At 36.3% G+C, this 19,153-nt stretch overlaps 2 protein-coding genes across 2 annotated transcripts; one reads left to right on the forward strand and one right to left on the reverse strand.

The window, feature by feature from the left end:
• The first annotated feature begins 1,214 nt into the window (after positions 1-1,214).
• LOC101897244 (uncharacterized) lies at positions 1,215-11,436 on the forward strand. Its single transcript, XM_005187520.4, has 12 exons — positions 1,215-1,412; positions 4,903-4,938; positions 5,005-5,268; positions 5,354-5,761; positions 5,833-5,919; positions 5,980-6,018; positions 7,752-7,793; positions 7,854-7,907; positions 10,277-10,537; positions 10,599-10,802; positions 10,870-11,073; positions 11,134-11,436. The coding sequence occupies exons 1-12, from the start codon at positions 1,335-1,337 to the stop codon at positions 11,332-11,334; spliced, it is 1,878 nt and encodes a 625-aa protein (XP_005187577.1). The 5' UTR covers positions 1,215-1,334; the 3' UTR covers positions 11,335-11,436.
• A 3,786-nt stretch (positions 11,437-15,222) lies between these two features.
• Positions 15,223-15,706, reverse strand: diptericin (diptericin-D-like). The gene is made up of 2 exons (NM_001309028.2): positions 15,532-15,706; positions 15,223-15,465 (listed from the first exon to the last, which is right to left on the reverse strand). Exons 1-2 carry the CDS (start codon positions 15,625-15,627, stop codon positions 15,262-15,264), a joined length of 300 nt encoding a protein of 99 aa, NP_001295957.2. The 5' UTR covers positions 15,628-15,706; the 3' UTR covers positions 15,223-15,261.
• Between the last annotated feature and the right edge of the window lie 3,447 nt (positions 15,707-19,153).

A 19,153-nucleotide genomic window follows, 5' to 3' on the forward strand; every position in this document is an offset into this window, starting at 1 on the left:
ATTCTAACTCTCATAAAATGTTATTTAAGAGTCCGATTGTCTTCAAATTTCACACATCCCAATATTTATATTAACCCAAGATCTGGTGTTAAGATGGAATATATCGGTCGACTTTTTCTGCTACCTCCCCTACAAGTGGTCGAAATTAAAAAAAAAAAATATTTTTCTGCACAGAAAGAGAAACGATAAGCCGATTTTGCTCCGACTTGGCAAATCCTAATATTTGCGTTAGTGCTAGGTCTGGTGCGGAAATGAACAATATCGGTCCACTCTATCAAGTACTTCCCCCACAATGGGTCAAAATTTTGAATAATTACAACTCTCATAAAATGTTATGTAAGAGCCCGATGGTCTTCAAATTTTACACATCCCAATATTTATATTAACCCAAGGTATGGTGTGAAGATGGAATATATCTGTCCACTCCTTCTAGTACCTCCCCCACAAAGGGTTAAAATTTTGAATATTCATGAACCTCATAAAACACGAAATTAACATCCGGTTCCATTCAGTTTTGGAACATCTCAATATTTATATCAACACAAGATCTGTTATAAAGATGGTTCTGGTACCTCCCCCACAAAGGGTCAAAGTTGTGAATCACCAAAACGATCATTAATATCGAAATAAGCATCTGGTTTTCTTTAAATTACAGACATTACAATATTTTTATTAACGCAATGTTTGGTGAAAAGATGAAATATAACGGTTCACTTCTTCTGGTACCTTCCCCACAAAGGGTCAAAATTTTTAGTATCCCTGAAGCTCATAATAAGCAAAATTTAAATCCGATTCCATTCAGATTTGGTGTGTCCCAATATTTCCATCAACACAAGATCTGTTATAAAGATGTTACAGATCGGACCATTTCTTGTGGCACCTCCCCCATATAGGGTTCAAGATTTTGAAAAACGAAACGCTCAAAGAAAGCGAAATAAAAATTCCCATCAATATGGGATTTTTATTTTCATCGCCCCTTGTTCTAGGACAATAGCTCAGCCCTGCTATTTAATCAATATGGGATTTATTTTCTTCGCGCTGCTGTTTCATTCACCGCAAATAGTACACACAAAAACAAGCGGTACTTTACCGCACGCAATGAAATAATACAACAGCAATCCGATCATAGCTTCCATAAATAGCCGAAGCAACATCTTCATTAACCGGGCCGGAGTATATAAAAGAATACTCGAGTCACTAGTCATCCGTCATTTTAATTACACCCTTTTAAGACAGACGGCGACGTCTTGAAATTAATATTGTGCGATTTTGAACGAAACGTAATTTTCGGGAATATCTATTTACCTACACAAGTGGAGTGCAATTACTTTGAAATGAGAATATCGTTGATTTTATTATTTTGCTGTGTGACAATGGCTGTAGCCTTTAGCAGAGGCGGTGCCAGCGGAAGGGTATGTATCTCTTTTCTTTTGGGATGTTATCAGAAAGTTAAAGAACAGTAAAGATAAAAGTGCAGAGAAAAATAAAACATCGACAAGATTGTAATTCCCAGAAGGGGTGGATCCCCATTAAGAGAAACAAATGTAGAGATGAGCGGAAAGGGATTTATAATTGTTCAAGCTCTTTGAATAAGATAATTTTTAGGAACAATAAAAAAAGACACCTAAAAAACTGTAAGTTCGGCCTTTCCGAATTTTGAATACGCTCCACCATTTGGAACGAATTTGGCAATTTTCAAAAAAAATAAAATCCGTAAAAAAATCTGTTAAAATTTTAAAAATACCTTATGTAGCCATTATATTAGGGCCTATACCAAAACGTGGACCTGTACAGACTATTTTCTGTCATAGGCTGTAGTATCCATTACAAACTTCAAATACCATATTTGAAACAATTCCGGTGAATAATGTCGCTAAAATCATCAAAATACCGTATATCGGGAGGTGCCGTTATATGGGGGCTATACGAAGGAGTGGACCTGCACAGACAATTTTCTGTTAAAGGCTGTAGTATCCATTATGAACTTCAAATACCAAATTTGAAACAATTCCGGTGAATAATGCCGCTTTAATCACCAAAATACCGAAAATAGGGAGGTACAGGTGAGAAAAAAATGCAACAATGTCAAAAGCCATAATTTTTATACCCTCCACCATACTATGGAGGGTATATTAAATTTGTCATTCCGTTTGTGACTCTTCGAAATACTCATGTCAGACCCAACAAAGTATATATATTCTTGATCAGCGTAAAATTCTAAGACGATTTAGTCATGTCCGTCTGTCTGTCTGTCTGTCCGTCTGTCTGTCTGTTGTAATCACGCTATCTTTCGAACAAATTGAGATAGAAGGCTAAAATTTTGCACACATGTATATTTTGCCAGTAGGCAGGTTAAGTTCATAAATGGCCATGTAGGTCCAGGTTATCATATATCCCCCATATAACGGTACCTCCCGATATTCGGTATTTTGATGATGTTAGCGACATTATTCACCGGAATTGTTTCAAATTTGGTATTCGAAGTTCGAAATGGATACTACAGTCTAAGACAGAAAATTGTCTGTGCAGGTCCACGTCTTCGTATAGCCCCCATATAACGGTACCTCCCGATATTCGGTATTTCGATGATTTTAGTGACATTATTCACCGGAATTGTTTCAAATTTAGTATTTGAGGTTCGAAATAGATACTACAGCCTAAGACAGAAAATTGTCTCTGCAGGTCCACGTCTTCGTATAGCCTCCATATAACTGTACCTCCCTATATTCGGTATTTTGGTGATTTTAGCGTCTTTATTCACCAAATTTTTTTCAAATTATGCATTTAGAGTTCGTAATGGAAACTCCTGTCTGTGACAGAAAATTGTCTATGCAGGCCACATATACCAGTACCTCCCTATATTCGGTATTTTGACGAGTTTAGGTACAATACTCACGGAAGTTGTTTGAAATGTCGTATTTGAAGTTCGTAATGGATGCTACAGAATATGACAAAAAATTGTCTACGCAGGTTCAGGTCTTCGCACAGCTCCGATATAACGGTACCTCCCTATATTCTATACTTTGATGATTTTAGCTACATTATTCGCGTTTATTTCAAGTTCCGAATTTGAATTTGGTAATGACTCATGACAAATAATGCCTGTGTGGGTCCACGTCGTATAGGCACCAATATAACGACAATATTCGGTATTTTTAAAATTTTACAAAAAATTTTTTCGGGATTTTATTTCCAAATTCGTTCCAAATGGTGGAGGGTTTTCAAAGTTCGGCCCGGCCGAACTTACTGCTTTTTAACTTGTTTTTTTTTCTGGAAAATTCTCACCAAAATGCTACATGGAAACAATATAATGAGCTGTCACGGGAATAATTTTAACAGCTGTCGGACGAGTGGCTTAGAAATGACAGAAGTCTGAAGTTGGTTGCAGTTTTTTCATATCACCCTGTATACCCTCTAGCCAAATGGCTGAGGGTATAAATAGTAAATACTTCCGGTTTTTGGGAGTATTGATGCAAATATTTTTTTTATACACTATGGAAATACAGATTTCATCCGTGGGTGACTTCTTGTAAACTGATGATCCCTTGGTTGACAAGCTTGAGGGTTAATATTCCCGAAGACATTATATACCTAAAATGCACGGTTTGCAAGGAATCTTTATTCAAAAATTTCAAAAAAAAAATATTTAAAGGGGGGGAACTTGTCCTCAATTTAGGTAACTTTGCGATGTGAGCTTTCAAAACGCCGATGCACGTGTCTACTATTTTTAGCTCTACTTTCATAGTCCGCTGGACTTTCCCCTTCTTGATTTTTTGTGTTGCACAGTGTTATAGTTCTAGAATTCCTTGAAAAAATCCTCTAAAAATATTCTTTATTTTTTATACCCTACAATACTATGTGTTGGGGCTATTATAAGTTTGATTGGGCCAAAAATTATGTAACACCACGAAATATTGGTTTCCCACAAATGAAAGTATATATGGATCTTCCTATCTCGCCGAGCTAAGTCGATCGAGCTATGTATGTCCGTCCGTCCGTCTGTCCATGTTAATTTGTAATCACTCTACAGGTCGCAATTATGGTCCAATCCTCACGAAATTGAAAATGAAGGTGGGAATATGGTCAGAATAGAACCCTATTGTTTTTGGAGATGATCGCATAATATTTAGGGGTTGAAATGGACCAAAAACTGAAAAATTTCCTGATTTTGCAGTTGTTCTACAGGTCGCAATTATAGACCAATCGACGTGGAAGTTAGCATGCGGCTAGAACTTAGGGCTGGGCAGAAGCCTTCCAATTTTACTTTTGTGTGAAAAAATACCAACATTACTTACAGGCCATATCCGAAATACACAACAGGCGAACTCCTGGCTTTTTTATGCTGATTTCGTTTACGAATATAGTAAGCAAATATAATAAGCAAATCATATAGATGAGTCTAAATTTGGAGACACAGAGGGGCCTCTTGCTTTTAAAGATGATCGCAAAATATTAGGGGGTTCAAATGAACCAAAAACACAAAAAAATTCCTGATCACACAATTGAAGCCAATCGACACGCCTGAGAAGGTAGTTAAGCACAGGGAAGAATTCTGGCATTTTGGATGACCATTGGATTTTATTTAGCCGTAAAATGGACCACAAAAACTAACAGCACGACGGAGTGCATAAATATTGGGAAAATGTCTCTGGTCAAAATGCTAAGGGTAATATCTGGGCAGTGCTCCGTAACATAATTTCAAAAGTGAAATTTTCCAAAATGGATTTGGACATGAGGCGGCTTCTCACATATTGTAGTGTTGTAGGGTATCATATGGTCGGCCCCGCACGACTATAGCCCTTGCTTACTTGTTTTATTTATTCTTTTTTTTCTCTTTATTCTTTATTTTTTTTTATTTATTTTTGTTTTTGTTTTTATTAATTATTATTGCTTTTATTTTAGTCAAGCATGAGATCTCCATCACGATCTGCACCTAGGGTAAGTTCGTTGTAATGCATTTTGCTTGAGTCTTAGTTTTGAAATTCAAATCGATTTTTTCTATAGACTAGTGTAAAAGCACCATCACGATCAGCTGTGCGGCCGGCATCGCGACCTGTTGTGCGAGCTGCACCCCGACCCGTTGTGCGGGCACCATCTCGACCAGTGGTAAGGGCGCCGCCAAAACCAGTAGTGAGGGCTGCACCGAAACCAGTAGTCAGGGCTGCTCCAAAACCAGTGATAAAAGCTGTTCCAAAACCAGTTATAAAACCGGCTCCAAAACCAGTCATTAAACCGGCTCAAAAACCGGTGGTAAAAGTTGCACCCAAAGTGAGTGTCACACACATATTCTTTGTAACTTCTTAGTTTATAGGACCAAATTTTCGAATATTAACGTGTTATATGATGATTTTAGCCCGTTGTCAAGGTTGCTGTAAAGCCTGTAGTTAAAGCCCCTCCAAAGCCAGTTGTAAAGGCCCCCGTAAAACCAGTTGTCAAAGCCCCTCCAAAACCAGTTGTTAAGGCCCCAGTAAAACCAGTGGTTAAAGCTCCTGTAAAGCCTGTAGTTAAGGCGCCCGTAAAGCCAGTAGTTAAGGCCCCCGTAAAGCCTGTTGTGAAGGCTCCCGCGAAACCAGTTGTCAAAGCTCCTGTGAAGCCAGTAGTGAAGGCCCCGGCGAAACCAGTTGTCAAAGCACCTGTAAAACCAGTTGTCAAAGCCCCAGCAAAACCAGTTGTCAAGGCTCCTGTGAAGCCAGTAGTCAAGGCCCCTGCCAAACCAGTTGTCAAAGCTCCCGTAAAGCCAGTAGTTAAGGCTCCTGCTAAGGTAGGACCCATTAAATCAATGAAAAAAGAATGAGAATCGAATTTCTAATCTAAAATCTGGACATTTTTTAGCCCCAGGTTAAACCGCCAACGGTGACCAAACCCATCGTTAAGGCACCGGCCACCAAGGTGAATCCCGCGCCAAAAGTTGTTCCCAAAGTAAGACCTCAACAGTTGTATTTTTTATTTTTTTAATAAACAATAACTTTTTTGCCACAGCCTGAGGTAAAACTTGCAGCCCCTAAATCACCTGTAAAGGTAAGTTGACACCTTAAGATAATCAAGATACTTAACACAGAGTTTCAGATTTCCATAAAAATAACCTAAAAGTCTCTTTGATTTGCTTCTATACAAAAACCTTTCCGTTTTCTTTAATAACAACCCTTGTTAACTTATTTTTTGAGAAGGAAGATCTTCTGTAGATTTCTTCTATATAAAAAATAGACCAAAGGACCATCACATGTGGATTTTTCAAAAAATATTTTTTCAACGACCAATCAATCGTGGATTTTTCAAAAAATATTTTTTCAACGACCAATCAAACGTGGATTTTTAAAGAATATTTTTTCAAGGACCAATCAAACGTGGATTTTTAAAGAATATTTTTTCAAGGACCAATCAAACGTGGATTTTTAAAGAATATTTTTTCAAGGACCAATCAAACGTGGATTTTTAAAGAATATTTTTTCAAGGACCAATCAAACGTGGATTTTTAAAGAATATTTTTTCAAGGACCAATCAAACGTGGATTTTTAAAGAATATTTTTTCAAGGACCAATCAAACGTGGATTTTTAAAGAATATTTTTTCAAGGACCAATCAAACGTGGATTTTTAAAGAATATTTTTTCAAGGACCAATCAAACGTGGATTTTTAAAGAATATTTTTTCAAGGACCAATCAAACGTGGATTTTTAAAGAATATTTTTTCAAGGACCAATCAAACGTGGATTTTTAAAGAATATTTTTTCAAGGACCAATCAAACGTGGATTTTTTAAAGAATATTTTTTCAAGGACCAATCAAACGTGGATTTTTAAAGAATATTTTTTCAAGGACCAATCAAACGTGGATTTTTAAAGAATATTTTTTCAAGGACCAATCAAACGTAGATTTTTTTTAAAGAATATTTTTTCAAGGACCAATCAAACGTGGATTTTTAAAGAATATTTTTTCAAGGACCAATCAAACGTGGATTTTTAAAGAATATTTTTTCAAGGACCAATCAAACGTGGATTTTTAAAGAATATTTTTTCAAGGACCAATCAAACGTAGATTTTTTTTAAAGAATATTTTTTCAAGGACCAATCAAACGTGGATTTTTAAAGAATATTTTTCAAGGACCAATCAAACGTGGATTTTTAAAGAATATTTTTTCAAGGACCAATCAAACGTAGATTTTTTTAAAGAATATTTTTTCAAGGACCAATCAAACGTGGATTTTTAAAGAATATTTGTTCAAGGACCAATCAAACGTGGATTTTTAAAGAATATTTTTTCAAGGACCAATCAGACGTGGATTTTTTTAAAGAATATTTTTTCAAGGACCAATCAAACGTGGATTTTTAAAGAATATTTTTCAAGGACCAATCAAACGTGGATTTTTAAAGAATATTTTTTCAAGGACCAATCAAACGTAGATTTTTTAAAGAATATTTTTTCAAGGACCAATCAAACGTAGATTTTTTAAAGAATATTTTTTCAAGGATCAATCAAACGTAGATTTTTAAAGAATATTTTTTCAAGGACCTAGCAAACGTGGATTTTTTTAAAGAATATTTTTTCAAGGACCAATCAAACGTGGATTTTTTAAAGAATATTTTTCAAGGAACAATCAAACGGGGATTTTTAAAGAATATTTTTTCAAGGACCAATCAAACGTGGATTTTTAAAGAATATTTTTCCATATGCTTCTGTTTGATGTCCTACAAAAAAAGGCTTTTCAATGAAAATTTATTTATTTATTTATTTTTTAATTTCTGTTCTATTTACAGACTCCAGTCAAACCTGTTGCAGTTGTAAAGCCTCTTACAAAGGTTTGCAGATTTTAATATTGATTTTTTTCAAATTAAAAACGATTTCCCTCTCTCTTCCAGCCCGCTGTCGTTACGCCAGTGAAGACACCTCCTAAACCTGTCACACCACCCAAGGTAATTTTAAATAATTTTAAAATACAGAATATTTTCTTAGACCTTTCTTGATCAAAAAAATTAGGAAATATTTTTGCATTTTTGCAAAAATTTTAATTTTTATTTTTTTTTCGAATTTTATTGAATGAAAGCAAAAAATGTCGGAGAAAGCATAAAATTTTAGAATAAGTTTAGATTTGTTCGAATTGGTCACCTTTGGCACGAATTATGACCTTCAAACGGCCAATGAAACCGTCACACGCTGCCCGAATATTGCTCTGCGTTATTTTGGCCCGTTCCCGGCGAAGGGCTTGCTTAAAGTGATCGACACTTTGGTATTTTTTAGTGCCAACCTTGTTTTCCAAAAAAACTGCAGACACAATAGTCCAAAGGATTTTTATCCGGAGATTTTGGTTGCCATTGTGCGCTGGAAATGAAGCGAGGAACCTAATTTTGTAACGATTCTTGGGTGGCGCGTGCTGAGTCCTGTTGGAATATCCAAGGTCTGTGGCCAAAATGTTTGCGTGGCTAAGGCTTTAATACACCCTCCAGAATATTTTCGCGATAATATTCGGCATTTATTCTGATGCCACGGACAAGTTAATACGAGCGGAGAGCGACCATCGGCTCTTATGGCGGCCCACAACATTACCATGGCCTGCGCTTGAGTTCTGGTGGCCAACCGAAGGTGCACATTTTCAGCTGACCTCTTTGGTCAGTAAACACGATCACTTCGTTTGTTTACAAACTGCTGGACAACGAATGTTTTCTCATCGGAGAAAACCAAATTCGGCAGTTCATCACTTTTGGCCAAGCGAAGCAACTCTTTTGGTCTTTTAAGTCGATTTTCTTTCTGTTGCGGTGTAAGTTCTTGCTCTGTTTGGAATTTCAATGGCTTTACCCCGAGCTTATTTTTCAATATTTGCCGAATGGAATATTGCGATATGTTCAGCTCACGAGTCATTTTTCGGCCACTGCGGCGCGGGATTCGATCAAGTCGTTTCTTTACTTTTCGAACCATTTCTGCTGATGTTGCTGTTTTCTTCCGTCCACTTCCTTGTCGTGGGGTTACGCTACCAGTATCACGAGGAGTGGTACGAGACACAAACGATTTATTCACTTTTAAATGCTGCAGAGCTCTAACCATAGCCACTTATGGTTTTCCAGAGATATATATAGAGATCACACTATCACGCTTGAATTCCATCACGAATAACTTTGTTTCTGGAAAATTCTCACTAAAATGCTTTTGTACGCTTTTAAACAATATAATGAGCTGTCACTGGAATAATTTTAACAGCTGTCGGACGAGTGCCTTAGAAATGACAGCAGTCTGAAGTTTGTTGCAGTTTTTCATCTCACCCTGTAATGGAAATGGATATTTCTTTACTTTGGCAACCCATAGTGAAATTCGATCTAGAATATTTCTTCCTTTGACATATTTCTCCAAAAAATTGAGTTATTACGGGAGATCTTGTCTCAGATGAGAAACCTCTTCGAACTTGACCTGCCTGCAGACAAAAGACTGATCTGTGCAAAATTGTAGATTCCTATACTTATTCGTTTTGACTCTAGCGTGATTACAACAGACGGGCGAACGGATCGTCTTAGAATTTTACACTGATCAAGAGTATATCTGCTTTGTAATGTCTAAAATTATTATTTCGTTGAGCTACAAACGGAATGACGAACTTAATATACCCTCCATACTATTTATGGTGAAGGGTATAAAAATATGGAAGAGGGCCAAAACAAACACCGATACATGTGTCTCCTCCTCAGCAGAATTTGTCCTGTAATTATTAAAAAAAATGAATTTTGTCGCACAGTGTAATCGATTTTTGGATTTTGCAGTTATAGGTTAATTTTAAAATATTCTGCATGCCCAAATGTATGCAACGATTTATTCTGATTTTTACTCTTAAATATTAAAAATTAAATATTTGGAAGAGGGCCAAAACAAACACCGATACATATGTCTCCTTTTTTTAGCTCAACTTCCATAATCTGCAGGATTTGTCGTGTAATTATTGAAAAAATTGAATTTTGTCGCACAGTGCAATCGATTTTTGGATTTTGCAATTATTGATTGATTTTACAATTTTTCTGTATTGCCTAAAAGTATGCAACGATTTATTTTGATTTTTTACTTTTAAATATTAAAAATTAAATATTTGGAAGAGGGCAAAACAAACACCGATACACGTGTCTCCTGTAATTATTGAAAAAAATTGAATTTTGTCGCAGAGTGTAATCGATTTTTGGATTTTCCAATTATAGCTTGATTTTACAATTTTCTGCATGCCCAAAAGTATGCAACGATTTATTTATTCTGATTTTTTTACTCTTTAATATTAAAAAGAAACTATTTTTTGTCTCACTTCCCCCAGACTCCAACAAAACCATCAACACCCGTGCAACAGCCCAGAGTGGATCCCAAGCTAAGTGGAACCATTAAATTCGATCAAAGCCTTTTACCCAACAAACAAGGACAATTGAATATTGATGCTAAGCAGAATGTGTGGGAGAGTAAAAACAAACAACATTCCTTGGATGCTACGTTGAATGTGAACAAGCCACTGGGTGGTCCAAACGGGAATGGTAAAACCGATGTTACCCTGGGTGGCCAGTATTCTTATAATACGGACAAGGTGGGTGTGGAGATTACAATTTTTTGATATGTTTTAAAAATTAATCATATTTTTTCCTCAGACACAACTAACAGCCTCGGCAAGTGGCAAGCCGCATCAGGGTGTTGATCTCAATGTCCAAGCCAATCAAAACATTTGGAAAAGTGGCAACGAAAAACACTCCCTAGATGTGAATGCCGATGTCTCGAAACATTTGGGTGGACCCTTGGGTAATACCAAGACAGATGTTACCCTGGGTGGTCAATATAGTTTCAACACGGATAAGGTAAAAAAATCACCGAATATTTTTAAAAATGTTTCCACTTAAGTAAGTGTTTGTCTCCCCGGCACAGACCCAAATAACAGCTGGCGCCAAAGGAAAACCAGGCCAAGGAGTAGATTTAAGTGTAAGTGGCCAGCAAAATATCTGGGAAAGTGCCAATAAACGCCACTCGTTTGATGTCAACGCAGAGGGCTCCAAACACCTGGGTGGACCCCAGGGCAATGAAAAGACCCAAGTTAATTTGGGTGCCCAATATACCTATCAGAATCCAAAGGTAAGTAGAGATTTGTGAGAATAACAAATATTTTGTAATTAATGATCTCCTCTCCTCTAGACCCAAATAACGGCCGGTGTAAGTGGTTCTCCCGGCCAGGGTGCCCAAGTCAGCATCGATGGCCGCCACAATATCTGGCAAAGCGACAATGGCAATACCAAAATCGATGTTACCGGTGGTGTATCGAAACAAATAAGTGGCCCGAATGCCAATGAAAATCCAAATGCCCAGATTGGCATTGGAATAAGTCACGATTTTTAAGATAATGGAAAAGTATTTTGTATAAATTGTTGAAATATTGATTAGTTAAGTGTATAGTTAGATTTTTAAAAGCTTTTAATAAAAAAAGTTTGAAATTGATAAGTGACGTACCCAGTTATATTTTGGTCGTAGCGAAGCCTTTTTGCGAAGCTTAAGACGACAAAGGAATCATAAGTCAAATGTTCTCCCATAGCTCGTAGTCTTTCCCTTGATAGAGCAGGACAGTGGCATAAAAGGTGTTCGACGCCACAATTTTTACTTTTTTTTTAATTTTATTGAATGAAACAAAAAAAGTCGGAAATAGCATCAAATTTTAGAATAAGTTTAGATTTGTTCGAATTGGTCACCTTTGGCACGAATTATCGCCTTCAAATGGCCAAAGAAACCGTCACACGCTGCCCGGATGTTGCTCTGTGGTATTTTGGCCCATTCCCATACTCCAGACACAATAGTCCAAGGGATTGATATCCGGAGATTTTGGTGGCCATTGTGCGCTGGAAATGGAGCGAGGAACCTCATTTAGTAACCATTCTTGGGTGGCGCATGCTGACTCCTGTTGGAATGTCCAAGGTCTGCGGCCAAAATGTTTGCGTGCCCAAGGCTTTAATACACCTTCCGTGGCATTAGAATTAATATTCGGCATTTATTCTGATGCCCGGTCGATTAATACGAGCGGAAAGCGACCATCGGCTGTTATGGCGGCCCACACCATCACCATGGTCGGCGCTTGAGTTCTGGTGGCCAACCGAAGATGCACATTTTCAGCTGACCTCTTTGGCAAGTAAAAATGATTATTTTGTTTGTTTACAAAGAAGAAAACAAAATTCGGCAGTTCACCACTTTCGACCAAGCGAAGCAACTCTTTAGCTCTTTTGAGTCTATTTTCTTTCTGTTGCGGTGTAAGTTCTTGCACTTTATGTAATTTCAATGGCTCCCCGAGATCATTTTTCAATATTTGCCGAATGGAATATTGCAATATGTTCAGCTCACGAACCATTTTTCGCCCACTGCGACGCGGGCTACGATCAAGTCGCTTCTTTCCATCACGAATAACTTTTTTTCTGGCAAATTCTCACCAAAATGCTTTTGTACGCTTTTAAACAATATAATGAGCTGTCACTGGAATAATTTTAACAGCTGTCGGTCGAGTGGCTTGGAAATGACAGCAGTCTGAAGTTGGTTGCAGTTTTTTCATCTCTCCCTGTATAAGTCAGTATAATCTCTTCCCATATTCCCATAGTATATACACATGAGTGATACAAGTAAGCGTTCGAGAATGTCGTATACCAGCGATGATGACATCTTTAATTTATGCCAAATTTGAATCAATTCCGGTGAAAAATGCCGCTAATATCATTAAAATATCATTATGTAGTATCTATTACGAACTTCAAATAGCAAATTTGAAAATTTTCCTGCAAATAATACCGAATATCGGGAGGTACCGTTATATGGGGTCCATACGAAGGCGTAGACCTCTTCGGTCTTAGGCTGTAGTACTCATTACGAACTTCAAATACCAAATTTGAACAATCCCGGTACCGAATATCGGGAGGTACCGTGGGCTATACGAAGACGTAGACCTGCACAGACAATCTCCTGTTTTAGGCTGTAGTATTCATTACGAACTTCAAATACCAAATATGAAACATTTCCGGTGAATAATGTCGCTTAAATCACAAAACATACCGAAAATATGGAGGTACCATTATATGGGGGCTATACCAAAACGTGGACCTACATGGCCCATTTTCAATAGCAGAATTTCTACAGACATAATATGCATTTGAGTTAAATTTTATCAACCTACTTCATTTCGTCCGGAAGCTAGTGTAATTTCCACAGGAATATACACTGGTGGCCAAAACTAAAGCAACTTCAATCGCAAAGACAATAAATGTCCTGTAACTTTTACAAAAATAAACAAATCGTAATTATTTTTCCAGTTTTAAATGAGGGGTTTAATTAACTTTTAAGAAACTAAAAATAAAAATACAAAAAAAAATTTGAACGAAAATTAATATGTGGAAAACTAAAATGACCCAATTTTTGATTGGTCAAAACTTGGTCAGCAACTTTTGATTTGATTCAATTTTGGCTAGTAGTCGATAGCATCCATTATTTTTGATAGCAGCTGCACACCTACGAGGCATTGAATATATAACACGCTCAATTTGATCCTTGGGTGTGCTTTCCCAGGCACCCCGAATTCTTTAGAAAATGTTGTGCTTATTTATTTCCGAATATCTCTTGATCTTCCTATCTACGATACTCCAAAGGTTTTCTAAGGAGTTTAGGTCAAGTGATTATGTCGGCCATAACAAAACATGAATTTTTGACTCCCGCAACCAATATTTGACAAGTTTTGATACAAGTTTGGGATCATTGTCATGCTGAAACACCCAAATCATCCGAATATTTTACTCAGCGTAAGGGAACAACGTGATGTCCAACACATCTTTGTAAACAAACCGATCCACAACGTTCTTTATTTTATGGATAGGCCCAAGTCCATAGAAAGAAAAACAGCGCCACGCCATTTTTGACCCTCCCTCATGCTTCACTGTACCTTTGCAACACTGCGGCTTGAGTCCTTAATTTTTTGTCTTCTCACCGTAAAATTTTCACGTCTGAGCCTTTTATATTAAACGTAGACTCATCGAAGAAATAATGTTTTTTCCATTGAGCTTGATTCCACTTAATATTATCGTTTCCGAAAGCCTTTTTGATTTTTTCAGATATGAATGGTTTTTTGATGTCTTACGGGCATGCAGACCAGCTGCCACTACTCGTCTACGCACTGATCTCGAGCTTATATCCAATGATTGCTCTCTCACCAATCCAGTTGAACTCTTAAATAGTTGTTTTTTATTTCTCTCACAATTTGTGGATCAGTACGGGCTATAGTTTTTCAGGGCCTTCATCCGTTATAGACTGTTACTATTGATCCAGTTTCAAAAAACCGACTTAGTTTACAGAAATAATTATGAAATCACATAAATATTTATGAAATATTTCTCGGAAATCACTTTCTGTGATATATTGTTTTGATAGTCACTGATAATTTGCTGTTTTATTCTGTACTGTATTTGCTTTTAGCCATTTTTAAATTTTTTTTTGCGCAGTACTCAAAAAACGAAAAGAAAAACACATACTGTTGTAAAAAACTTCTCAAAAAGGATTTATGACAAGCGAAATTGTCGAAGGAAGCAAAAAGCGATAAATATCACAGTAAAAACAACTGAAATTGCAGCGGTTATATGAATGTACAACAGAGTTGCTTTTGTTTTGTCCAAGCCAAAATCGGGTTAATTGACTTTACCAAACATTATTTTTTATATAAAAATGAATTTTGGTTTTATGTTTTAAGTTTTTAAAAAGTGAATAAAGTACCTAATTTAAAACAAGAAAAACTTTCTCATTTTCTTAATTTTTGAAAAAGTTACAGGGCATTCGTTGTTCTTGTAATTTCAGTTGCTTTAGTTTTGGCCACCAGTGTATATACTTTGTGGGGTCTAAAATGAAAAAATTTCGAGGTGTTACAAACGGAATGACAAACTTAATTTACCCTTTATACTATGGTGGAGGGTATAAAAATACATTTTAGGATAAAAGCCTTAACTTATGTGTTTTCATGAAAAATACTCCTACAAAGCATCATCTCAGAAAGATGACGTCAAAGATAAAATTATTCTTCATCAAATGTAACTATAAGTCACCAACGAAGAAAAACTTCTATACATCAAAAAAAGATTTCCATCAATGTTGCAAAAAAAAAAAGCGAAAATGTTTCCCAATTGTTTTTTTACCAGATTTTCCATGGTCTTTTTTATGGGAGAGATTCCAAATTGAATGACAAAATATTTTTAAACAATAATTTTTACTTTTTTATTTTGGAAAAACAACATAGTTTTGTTTTATTTTAATCTACCATCTGTAGGTGTAAATGCCACCGCCACGGTAATCAGGACGACTATTGCCATAAGGTCCACCCAAGTGCTGGCCATAACCTGCTGTGGCATCAAACGAATGTCTGCCATTGTCGCTGGTCCAAATATTTTTACGGACATCGGCATTTACATTGTAACCATCCTTGGGAGAGCCTCCCACATCGACGCGGACTTGGGGGTCCTGAAAGGAATAACAAATATTATTTTACATTTTATAAAAAACAAATTTGTGTTTCCTTGTTCGTACCTTAATTTGTGAAGGAGGTGGCTGTGACTTATCGTCGGCAACCACAAATGTTGCACTCAGAGCACACAAGAGAACAATGGCACAGAGATATTTCATTTTGTTGTTCTATAATCGACTCAGTGGGGTTGTGGTAGCTGAGAAATGTTTTTAGAAACTGTGTAGACTTGGAGAATGCCTTTGGCTATTTATTCGATTGGATGTGGTGTAGTAAACAAATTTGGTCTGCAAATAACTGAGGGGAATCACTGGCAATACTTCCCCGTTTAAATATGTATGTTTTTTGTTTTTCTTTTTATTATCTCTATGTGTGGGGGGATTTCTTAAACTAAGACGGCATCTTGAAAAGTCAATAACAGATAACCTAACATATGAACCGTTATGAATGATATACAGAATTGCAAATTGTTTTATAATTCAAAATTTAAGTGATTCGAAAATAATAATGAATTTCCACAAGATTTCAAATTTAATAGTAACAAGTAAAATAGTATTAGTCTGTTTTGCCGACAGATGTATACCACCAGCCTTAAGTTATAATTATTCAAACTGTTGACCCGTTATGGGAAGGGTTCCCAAGCAGTTGGCCAATATTGACCAATTCATATCTGACCTAAGACTGATATAAATAGGTGTGTCTGGTTACTTTTCCTGCAGGAATTGTCCAGTAACTTCTTTCTGAGAGAGTAAGGTAGTTTTATTCTCTTTTGCAAGGAAAATGCGAAAAGTAAACAGACGGTATTCCTGCAGAAGCTTGCAACTAATCAGCTGATCAAATCAAAACAAACCAATTTGTCCCCCATAAGGAGAATTAAAACAAAGGAAGCAATACTAATTTTACAAGTTTTTTAAATAAAAATGTTAGAAATAGTCTTTTATTTTCTTATTACATATTAACATTTACGTTTTTCACATTTTGTAAAGTTTTTCTCCAAAAACTATTAGTCTTGCTAATTCCAAAAAAAAAATTCAAATTGAAAGCACAAAAATAAATAAACAAACAATAGAAAACATCTGATTGAATGTCGATGAATGAGAAGAAGAAGAGTTGCAAGTGATTGCAAGAAGAAATTTTTCCAGCAAGAATTTGCAAACTCTCACTGAAAGAACTGTCAAAATTTCTCTCTCCAACCGATCTCTTTTGCAGATCTTTCGGGTTAACAGACGACTTCCAGTAACAATTTGTAACAATTTTTACAAATTTTATGGTTACCAGACACACCTAATATTACAACGTGACAGATTTGGACTATATCGACTACTTCCTGTACCTGATATGAGATATGTGCAAATTTTTGGAAAATGTGGAAATGTGTGTGAAGTAGCAGATATAGTGGACGAAAATATTCCGTTTTCATACTTTATCTAATACAGATAAAAATATTGGTATGGGCAAAATTTGCAGGAAATCGAACATTTATATCCAATTTTATGCGAAATCCTAAATTCCGTTAAAAAACATATTTATATCAGATTTTTGGTTAAGAGAAATATTTGGACATAGCAAGTTGTAAAGAATCGCCGACTTGTTTCGCAAACTTATGACAGATATAAGTATTGGAAATTGTGACCCTTTGTGGGTGAAGTACTAGAAGGGGTTGGCAGATATATATTATCTTCACAAGAGATCTTGTGTTAGCAAAAATGCTTATATGTGTGAAATTTGAAGAGAGTTGGATGCTTCCTTCGAATTTTAATATTCAAAATTTTGACCCTTTGTGGGGTAGGTACCAGAAGGAGTGTGCCGATATATCCCATAATTTCACCAGATCTTGGCTTAATTAAAATATTGCGATGTGTATAATTTGAAGGGAACCGGATGCTTATTTCGGTTTTTATGATCGTTTTAGTTATTCAAAAATTTGACCCTTTGTGTGTGGGAGGTACCAGAAGGAATGGCCCAATCTCTACTATCTTTATAACAGATCTTGTGTTGATGGAAATATTGAGATGTGCCAAGTCTGAAAGGAATCGGATGTTAATTTGGCGTTTTATGAGCTTCATGGGTATTCAAAATTTTGACCCTTTTTGGGGAGGTACTTGAAGGAGTGGACTGATATATTCCATCTTAACACCAGACCTTAAGTTAATAAAAATATTGTGATGTGGGTAATTTGAAGACAATCGGATGCTTACATCACATTATATAAGAGTTGTTATTATTTAAAACTTTGACCCTTTGTGTGGGAGGTACTTGATGGAGTGAACCGATATTGTCCATTTTCGCACCTGGCCTAGCACTGATACGAATATTAGGATTCGCAAAATTGGAGTCAAATCGGATTAATGCTTCTCTTTCTGTGCAGAAAATGTATTTTTTTGAAAATTTCGAACTTTGTGGGTGAGGTACCAGAAGGAGTGGACCGATATCTTCCATCTCAACCAATGTTGCCGTTAGAAATTTTTATTTCAGCCCAAATTTTTTATAAAAACCGCCCAAAATCGACCATATCCGCCCAAACTATAAAAAGTTGAATAATTTAAATATAGTTTGTATTCAAGTACATTTTATTGAAAATTTTACAATATACATAAAGAAGGTACTCAAAGAAGGTGTCAGAATAACCCTTATTTCTTTTGGAGATGATTGCATAATATTTAGGGGTTGAAATGGACCAAAAACTGAAAAAATTACTGATTTTGCAGTTGATCTACAGGTGGCAATTATAGACAAATGGACACGAAAGTTAGCATGGGGCTAGAGCTTAGGGCTGGACAGAAGCCTTCCAATTTAGATGGTCATCGGGTAATATTTAGTGGTTGAAATAGGCCACAACATTTGTGTTAAATAAAAGTCAAATTTTTCATTAAACCGCGAATATTTTTAATCCCGGCGAAATCACAACTAGACGAACAGATCAACTCTGACCGTTACGTAGATGCCGATAGTAAATATATCGGATGTTTATAGCGAAATATATACAATGTATATATAAGAGGGAGGGGGATGTTAGCTAGAATGCTTATATCTCAAGATTGGCTGTACCGATTTCGTCAAATTTTGTCAATTCAGAATGCCCTCTTAACATAAAAGTATAAAATCTAAAAAAAATCGCATAAAAAGATGCCTATAATGATGTTAATATAGATTTTGCAGTATTTTGTGACATTTTTTTATTTTTTCATATTTTTTATCGCATGCGATTTTTTCAATTTGACTTATACTACTGAAAAGATAGGTAAGCACAGGGAAGAATTCTGGCATTTTGGATGACCATTGGAATATATTTAGCCGTAAAGTGGGCCACAAAAACTAACAGCACGACGGAGTGCATAAATATTGGGAAAATGTCCCTGGTCAAAATGCTGGGTTGCCCATATTCGACGGACCCATGACTCTTTGGGCCCATTCCAATCGACGAGTCTTGTCCGCAGGCAACATTCTTTGTGTCAATTGAATTTTGTACGGGAACAAATGCAAATCAATGCGAATAATCCGTTGTAAAGTGGACCGAACCATGCCCAACTGCTGAGAAGGGCGTTTTTGGGATGTTTTTGGGGACCTCTCAATACTGGCTCGTACGGCAGCGATATTCTCGGCCGATCGCCTTGGTCGACTTTTATATGGCCTCTTCGGATTAGAAAGAGCCTTACCAGTCGAAAATGTTTCGTATAAACGCCTAAT

Source organism: Musca domestica, unplaced genomic scaffold (genome assembly GCF_030504385.1).
Source record: "Musca domestica strain aabys unplaced genomic scaffold, Musca_domestica.polishedcontigs.V.1.1 60, whole genome shotgun sequence".
Taxonomy (NCBI): domain Eukaryota; kingdom Metazoa; phylum Arthropoda; class Insecta; order Diptera; family Muscidae; genus Musca; species Musca domestica.